Here is a 9,164-nt window from a genome sequence, read left to right as displayed (position 1 = left end):
TGTGCTTCCCATTCCATTCGTTTCCTCTGCTGGTCTTATTAGGTTCTTTCCCTCTTTCTATCCCTCTCTCTCCCCTCCCTCTCTCACTCTCTCGCTCTCTCTTCTCTCTATCGTTCCGTTCCTGCTCCCAGCTGTTCCTATTCCCCTAATCATCATTTAGTCTTCCCACACCTGTTCCCGGTCCTTTTCCCTGATTAGAGTCCCTATTTCTCTCCTTGTTTCCCGTAACTGCCCTGTCGGATCCTCATTTATAATTCACCGTGCTGTGTCTATGTTTTGCCCTGTCGTGTCGTGTTTCCCTCAGATGCTGCGTGGTGAGCAGGTGTCTGAGTCTGCTAGGTTCAAGTGCCTTCCCGAGGCAACCTGCAGTTCTCGATCAAGTCTCCAGTCTGTTCTCGTCTTTACGTGTAGTATTATGCTTTTTGTTTTGTAAAGTTTATTCTGGATTAAATACTCTGTTTTCGCCAAGTCGCTTTTGGGTCCTCATTCACCAGCATGACAGAAGGATCCGACCGAGGAATGGACCCAGCGACTACAGACGCTCGTAACACTGCCGTCGAGATCCAAGGAGCCATGCTCGGCAGACACGAGCAGGAATTGTCTGCTGCTCGCCATGCCGTGGAGAGCCTGGCCGCTCAGGTTTCCGACCTCTCTGGACAGTTCCAGAGTCTTCGTCTCGTGCCACCTGTTACTTCCTGGCCTGCCGAGCCTCCAGAACCTAGGGTTAATAACCCACCTTGCTACTCCGGGCAGCCCACTGAGTGCCGCTCCTTTCACCCAGTGTGAGATTGTGTTCTCTCTCCAACCCAACACATACTCTAGAGAGAGAGCTCGGGTTGCTTACGTCATTTCACTCCTTACTGGCCGGGCCCGAGAGTGGGGCACAGCTATCTGGGAGGCAAGGGCTGATTGTTCTAACAATTACCAGAACTTTAAAGAGGAGATGATTCGGGTTTTTGACCGTTCAGTTTTTGGTGGGGAGGCTTCTAGGGTCCTGGCTTCCCTATGCCAAGGTGATCGATCCATAACGGATTACTCTATAGAGTTTCGTACTCTTGCTGCCTCTAGTGACTGGAACGAGCCGGCGCTGCTCGCTCGTTTTCTGGAGGGACTCCACACAGTGGTCAAAGATGAGATTCTCTCTCGGGAGGTTCCTTCCAGTGTGGACTCTTTGATTGCTCTCGCCATCCGCATAGAACGACGGGTAGATCTTCGTCACCAGGCTCGTGGAAGAGAGCTCGCATCAACGGTGTTTCCCTGCTCCGCATCGCAACCATCTCCCTCCTCTGGCTCTGAGACTGAGCCCATGCAGCTGGGAGGGATTCGCATCTCGACTAAGGAGAGGGAACGGAGGATCACCAACCGCCTGTGCCTCTATTGCGGATTTGATGGACATTTTGTTAATTCATGTCCAGTAAGAGGCCAGAGCCCATCAGTAAGCGGAGGGCTACTGGTGAGCGCTACTACTCAGGTCTCTTCATCTAGATCTTGTACTACTATGTCGGTCCATCTACGCTGGACCGGTTCGGGTGCTACATGCAGTGCCTTGATTGACTCTGGGGCTGAGGGTTGTTTCATGGACGAAGCATGGGTTCGGAAACATAACATTCCTTTCAGACAGTTAGACAAGCCTACGCCCATGTTTGCCTTAGATGGTAGTCATCTTCCCAGTATCAGATTTGAGACACTACCTTTAACTCTCACAGTATCTGGTAACCACAGTGAGACTATTTCTTTTTTGATTTTTCGTTCACCTTTCACACCTGTTGTTTTGGGTCATCCCTGGCTAGTATGTCATAATCCTTCTATTAATTGGTCTTGTAATTCTATCCTATCCTGGAACGTATCTTGTCATGTGAAGTGCTTAATGTCTGCCATCCCTCCCATTTCTTCTGTCCCCACTTCTCAGGAGGAACCTGGCGATTTGACAGGAGTGCCGGAGGAATATCATGATCTGCGCACGGTCTTCAGTCGGTCCCGAGCCAACTCCCTTCCTCCTCACCGGTCGTATGATTGTAGTATTGATCTCCTTCCGGGGACCACTCCTCCTCGGGGTAGACTATACTCTCTGTCGGCTCCCGAACGTAAGGCTCTCGAGGATTATTTATCTGTGTCTCTTGACGCCGGTACCATAGTGCCTTCTTCCTCTCCGGCCGGGGCGGGGTTCTTTTTGTTAAGAAGAAGGACGGTACTCTGCGCCCCTGCGTGGATTATCGAGGGCTGAATGACATAACGGTTAAGAATCGTTATCCGCTTCCCCTTATGTCATCAGCCTTCGAGATTCTGCAGGGAGCCAGGTGCTTTACTAAGTTGGACCTTCGTAACGCTTACCATCTCGTGCGCATCAGAGAGGGGGACGAGTGGAAAACGGCGTTTAACACTCCGTTAGGGCATTTTGAGTACCGGGTTCTGCCGTTTGGTCTCGCCAATGCGCCAGCTGTTTTTCAGGCATTAGTTAATGATGTTCTGAGAGACATGCTGAACATCTTTGTTTTTGTCTATCTTGACGATATCCTGATTTTTTCACCGTCACTCGAGATTCATGTTCAGCACGTTCGACGTGTTCTACAGCGCCTTTAGAGAATTGTCTCTACGTAAAGGCTGAGAAGTGCTCTTTTCATGTCTCCTCCGTTACTTTTCTCGGTTCCGTTATTTCCGCTGAAGGCATTCAGATGGATTCCGCTAAGGTCCAAGCTGTCAGTGATTGGCCCGTTCCAAGGTCACGTGTCGAGTTGCAGCGCTTTTTAGGTTTCGCTAATTTCTATCGGCGTTTCATTCGTAATTTCGGTCAAGTTGCTGCCCTCTCACAGCTCTTACTTCTGTCAAGACGTGTTTTAAGTGGTCCGGTTCCGCCCAGGGAGCTTTTGATCTTCTAAAAGAACGTTTTACGTCCGCTCCTATCCTCGTTACTCCTGACGTCACTAGACAATTCATTGTCGAGGTTGACGCTTCAGAGGTAGGCGTGGGAGCCATTCTATCCCAGCGCTTCCAGTCTGACGATAAGGTTCATCCTTGCGCTTATTTTTCTCATCGCCTGTCGCCATCTGAGCGCAACTATGATGTGGGTAACCGTGAACTGCTCGCCATCCGCTTAGCCCTAGGCGAATGGCGACAGTGGTTGGAGGGGGCGACCGTTCCTTTGTCGTTTGGACAGACCATAAGAACCTTGAGTACATCCGTTCTGCCAAACGACTTAATGCCCGTCAAGCTCGTTGGGCGTTGTTTTTCGCTCGTTTCGAGTTTGTGATTTCTTACCGTCCGGGTAGCAAGAACACCAAGCCTGATGCCTTATCCCGTCTGTTTAGTTCTTCTGTGGCTTCTACTGATCCCGAGGGGATTCTTCCTTATGGGCGTGTTGTCGGGTTGACAGTCTGGGGAATTGAAAGACAGGTTAAGCAAGCACTCACGCACACTGCGTCGCCGCGCGCTTGTCCTAGTAACCTCCTTTTCGTTCCTGTTTCCACTCGTCTGGCTGTTCTTCAGTGGGCTCACTCTGCCAAATTAGCTGGTCATCCCGGTGTTCGAGGCACTCTTGCGTCTATTCGCCAGCGATTTTGGTGGCCGACTCAGGAGCGTGACACGCGCCGTTTCGTGGCTGCTTGTTCGGACTGCGCGCAGACTAAGTCGGGTAACTCTCCTCCTGCCGGTCGTCTCAGACCGCTCCCCATTCCTTCTCGACCATGGTCTCACATCGCCCTAGACTTCATTACCGGTCTGCCTTTGTCTGCGGGGAAGACTGTGATTCTTACGGTTGTCGATAGGTTCTCTAAGGCGGCACATTTCATTCCCCTCGCTAAACTTCCTTCCGCTAAGGAGACGGCACAAATCATTATCGAGAATGTGTTCAGAATTCATGGCCTCCGTTAGACGCCGTTTCAGACAGAGGCCCGCAATTCACGTCACAGTTTTGGAGGGAGTTCTGTCGTTTGATTGGTGCGTCCGTCAGTCTCTCTTCCGGGTTTCATCCCCAGTCTAACGGTCAAGCAGAGAGGGCCAATCAGACGATTGGTCGCATACTACGCAGCCTTTCTTTCAGAAACCCTGCGTCTTGGGCAGAACAGCTCCCCTGGGCAGAATACGCTCACAACTCGCTTCCTTCGTCTGCTACCGGGTTATCTCCGTTTCAGAGTAGTCTGGGTTACCAGCCTCCTCTATTCTCTTCCCAGCTTGCCGAGTCCAGCGTTCCTCCGCTCAAGCGTTTGTCCAACGTTGTGAGCGCACCTGGAGGAGGGTGAGGTCTGCACTTTGCCGCTACAGGGCACAGACTGTGAGAGCCGCCAATAAACGCAGGATTAAGAGTCCTAGGTATTGTTGCGGCCAGAGAGTGTGGCTTTCCACTCGCAACCTTCCTCTTACGACAGCTTCTCGTAAGTTGACTCCGCGGTTCATTGGTCCGTTCCGTGTCTCCCAGGTCGTCAATCCTGTCGCTGTGCGACTGCTTCTTCCGCGACATCTTCGTCGCGTCCATCCTGTCTTCCATGTCTCCTGTGTTAAGCCCTTTCTTCGCACCCCCGTTCGTCTTCCCTCCCCCCTCCCGTCCTTGTCGAGAGCGCACCTATTTACAAGGTACATAAGATCATGGACATGCGTTCTCGGGGACGGGGTCACCAATACTTAGTGGATTGGGAGGGTTACGGTCCTGAGGAGAGGAGTTGGGTTCCGTCTCGGGACGTGCTGGACCGTTCACTCATTGATGATTTCCTCCGTTGCCGCCAGGATTCCTCCTCGAGTGCGCCAGGAGGCGCTCGGTGAGTGGGGGTACTGTCATGTTTTGTCATTTATTATCATGTCTTGTCCCTGTGCTTCCCATTCCATTCGTTTCCCTCTGCTGGTCTTATTAGGTTCTTTCCCTCTTTCTATCCCTCTCTCTCCCCTCCCTCTCTCACTCTCTCGCTCTCTCTTCTCTCTATCGTTCCGTTCCTGCTCCCAGCTGTTCCTATTCCCTAATCATCATTTAGTCTTCCCACACCTGTTCCCGATCCTTTTCCCTGATTAGAGTCCCTATTTCTCTCCTTGTTTCCCGTACCTGCCCTGTCGGATCCTCATTTATAATTCACCGTGCTGTGTCTATGTTTTGCCCTGTCGTGTCGTGTTTCCCTCAGATGCTGCGTGGTGAGCAGGTGTCTGAGTCTGCTAGGTTCAAGTGCCTTCCCGAGGCAACCTGCAGTTCTCGATCAAGTCTCCAGTCTGTTCTCGTCTTTACGTGTAGTATTATGCTTTTTGTTTTGTAAAGTTTATTCTGGATTAAATACTCTGTTTTCGCCAAGTCGCTTTTGGGTCCTCATTCACCAGCATGACACTTTGTTGTAAAGTGTTGAGTTCTGTTAGGTCTCATTTTGAGAGACACTGAAGGTTGCGGCTCTGAAACAAAGAGGGACAGAGTCAAATTATAGTTATATATACACATGAGGTGGACTTAAGTGTGATTAAATGCAGTTACAATGCGGTTAGTTACCTCCTGACCAGAGAAACTGAGGTTCACTGTAGAGTGTGTCATAAACTGGGTCTCCTCTTCCAGCTCTACACACATATCCTCCTGTGTGACTAGGACCAGTAGGGATCAGAGTGTAGGAGGCTTCACTAGTCCCATTGCCAGATAGAGGCTCTACAGAGTAGGACCTATCTGACAGGGAGAGTAACCCAGCTGTGTAGGGAACAGTTCGGTACCAGAAGAACCTCCAGCTTGCAGATGACTCTTTAACCCAACAGCTCAGAGTAACCGAGTCTCCAGGGTCCAGCCACTGAGGAGAGACACTCAGGACAGCTTGGGGTTGATCTGTTACAAAGGATAATGACACGATTAAATTATTTAAATGTTCAAATAATTTAAGATAAAAAATTACCCATTTTGTTATTATGGTATAGTACCTTACCCTAAAATCTACAGTGCCTTGCGAAAGTATTCGGCCCCCTTGAACTTTGCAACCTTTTGCCACATTTCAGGCTTCAAACATAAATATTTAAAACTGTATTTTTTTGTGAAGAATCAACAACAAGTGGGACACAATCATGAAGTGGAATGACATTTATTGGATATTTCAAACTTTTTTAACAAATCAAAAACTGAAAAATTGTCCGTGCAAAATTATTCAGCCCCTTTACTGTCAGTGCAGCAAACTCTCTCCAGAAGTTCAGTGAGGATCTCTGAATGATCCAATGTTGAGCTAAATGACTAATAATGATAAATACAATCCACCTGTGTGTAATCAAGTCTCCGTATAAATGCACCTACACTGTGATAGTCTCAGAGGTCCGTTAAAAGCGCAGAGAGCATCATGAAGAACAAGGAACACACCAGGCAGGTCCGAGATACTGTTGTGAATAAGTTTAAAGCCGGATTTGGATACAAAAAGATTTCCCAAGCTTTAAACATCCCAAGGAGCACTGTGCAAGCGATAATATTGAAATGGAAGGAGTATCAGACCACTGCAAACCTACCAAGACCTGGCCGTCCCTCTAAACTTTCAGCTCATACAAGGAGAAGACGGATCAGAGATGCAGCCAAGAGGCCCATGATCACTCTGGATGAACTGCAGAGATCTACAGCTGAGGTGGGAGACTCTGTCCATAGGACAACAATCAGTCGTATATTGCACAAATCTGGCCTTTATGGAAGAGTGGCAAGAAGAAAGCCATTTCTTAAAGATATCCATAAAAAGTCGTTTAAAGTTTGCCACAAGCCACCTGGGAGACACACCAAACATGTGGAAGAAGGTGCTCTGGTCAGATGAAACAAAAATTGAACTTTTTGGCAACAATGCAAAACGTTATGTTTGGCGTAAAAGCAACACAGCTCATCACCCTAAACACACCATCCCCACTGTCAAACATGGTGGTGGCAGCATCATGGTTTGGGCCTGCTTTTCTTCAGCAGGGACAGGGAAGATGGTTAAAATTGATGGGAAGATGGAAGATTGATTTAAAAAATAGCTAACTCTGCCATATGCTTTCAATGAAAAAACAAATCTGTGCACAATTTGCAGATTTCTCAATCACTCTTTGACTGACAACAGAGCAGAGCACAAAGAAACCTCAACTTCCCTTCTGGAAGAAAACCTGATGGAGTCTGCAAAAGACCTGAGACTGGGACGGAGATTTGTCTTCCAACAAGACAATGATCCAAAACATAAAGCAAAATCTACAATGGAATGGTTCAAAAATAAACATATCCAGGTGTTAGAATGGCCAAGTCAAAGTCCAGACCTGAATCAAATCGAGAATCTGTGGAAAGAACTGAAAACTGCTGTTCACAAATGCTCTCCATCCAACCTCACTGAGCTTGAGCTGTTTTGCAAGGAGGAATGGGAAAAAAATTCAGTCTCTCAATGTGCAAAACTGATAGAGACATACCCCAAGCGACTTACAGCTGTAATCGCAGCAAAAGGTGGCGCTACAAAGTATTAACTTAAGGGGGCTGAATAATTTTGCACTCCCAATTTTTCAGTTTTTGATTTGTTAAAAAGGTTCAAATATCCAATAAATGTCGTTCCACTTCATGATTGTGTCCCACTTGTTGTTGATTCTTCACAAAACAATACAGTTTTATATCTTTATGTTTGAAGCCTGAAATGTGGCAAAAGGTCGCAAAGTTCAAGGGGGCCGAATACTTTCGCAAGGCACTGTAAATATAATTGATCTTTGATCTCTGTCTGCTATTTGACCTCATTCCTTATGTCTTTTTCTCACTATTCTGTCTCTTTCTCTTGCAATCCCATAAAAACAGACTTACCTAACACAGTTAATTGTATAACATTACTTGTCTGGGAGGGTTTTAAGCCATTTCTTTTCTGAAGACCTTCACAGGTATATAAACCATTCTTTGCAGGATCGATTCTGTACTCGGGCTCTGTTTTGGTGGAGACCAACTTCCCACTGTTATAAAAAAGCATACTCAATCTCTTCTCCCGCCTGTATGTCACATCTGAGAGTGACAGTCTCTCCACTGAAAATCTGGGGCCAGTTGGGTTGGAGGGTCAGAACAGCCTCAGGTCTCTCTGCACAGACACAACACAGAAAATAAACATTATCACATAGCTTAGAATGTAAAATAATGTTGATCAGAATTTTCCACAACAAGACCATATCATAGGTTGTAATTTCTGAACATACGTATGCAGTCTGAACTGTCTGACTTACCAAGATCTGGTCATCAGATTGCTGACATATACAGTGATGTCCACACACACACACACACACACACACACACACACACACACACACACACACACACACACACACACACACACACACACACACACACACACACACACACACACACACACACACACACACACACACACACACACACACACACACACACACACACACACACACAATTACTCACCTTTCACAGTGATAGTGACAGGATCACTGATGATTGATGATATGGATCTGGACTGGATCTCTCCCTGACACCAGTAGAGACCCTGGTCAGACTCAGCAGCACTACTGATGGTGAAGGTGGTTCCTGTTGTCGAGTGTCTGCCAGACAAGGTCACTACTTTCTTAGTGTTGCCTTTGTACCATGTATAGCTCCAGCCACTGTCAGACCCCACTGAACATGTCAGAGTTACTGTCTCTCCAGTGTATGCAGGGTTTGGTGTTATGTTGAGTGTAGCTTTGGGCAGGGCTGTGAGAAAAGAGCATCATTTAAAGATCTGGAAACATGCTTGGTAATATCCATATATTTAGCTGTTGTTGGAATGTTTTCATACTATAAAAATACTAGGCAAAAAATACTTATATATATATATATATATATATGCCATTTAGCAGACGCTTTTATCCAAAGCGACTTACAGTCATGTGTGCATACATTCTACGTATGGGTGGTCCCGGGGATCGAACCCACTACCCTGGCGTTACAAGCGCCATGCTCTACCAACTGAGCCAGTCACTCCCTCCTTTGGCCTTGGAGGAGATAAGGTCTGAGACAAGTTGTGTGGGGTAGTGTCTGGAACTATTGTACGTCATCTCTGATGTTACACCTATCCTGGGATAGTGTATGACCCAGAGGCTCACTCGCCTCAGGACTCCAATTGATTTAAGCCCTATAAGTAGTTGGTGTTTCTGTACCAGGGACGAGATCAGAGCCTCGTCTTAGGGGCCTAAGCTCTGTACAATAAGAACAGTTTTCATAACAAATACTATCTGGCTGGGGGTAC

The 9,164-nt window shown here is 47.4% G+C and overlaps 1 protein-coding gene across 1 annotated transcript; it reads right to left on the bottom strand.

Moving 5' to 3' along the window:
* Positions 1-5,455: 5,455 nt before the first annotated feature.
* LOC124030482 lies at positions 5,456-8,629 on the bottom strand (the record flags this gene model as incomplete). Its single annotated transcript, XM_046341814.1, has 4 exons — positions 5,456-5,776; positions 6,936-6,946; positions 7,892-7,994; positions 8,345-8,629. Coding segments are annotated over 4 exons (720 nt in total), but the record flags the coding sequence as incomplete, so codon positions are not given.
* Between the last annotated feature and the right edge of the window lie 535 nt (positions 8,630-9,164).

Source organism: Oncorhynchus gorbuscha, unplaced genomic scaffold, assembly GCF_021184085.1.
Source record: "Oncorhynchus gorbuscha isolate QuinsamMale2020 ecotype Even-year unplaced genomic scaffold, OgorEven_v1.0 Un_scaffold_11969, whole genome shotgun sequence".
Taxonomy (NCBI): domain Eukaryota; kingdom Metazoa; phylum Chordata; class Actinopteri; order Salmoniformes; family Salmonidae; genus Oncorhynchus; species Oncorhynchus gorbuscha.
The sequence above is the reverse complement of the archived record's forward strand: the minus strand, read 5'-3'. Positions and strand labels throughout refer to the sequence as shown.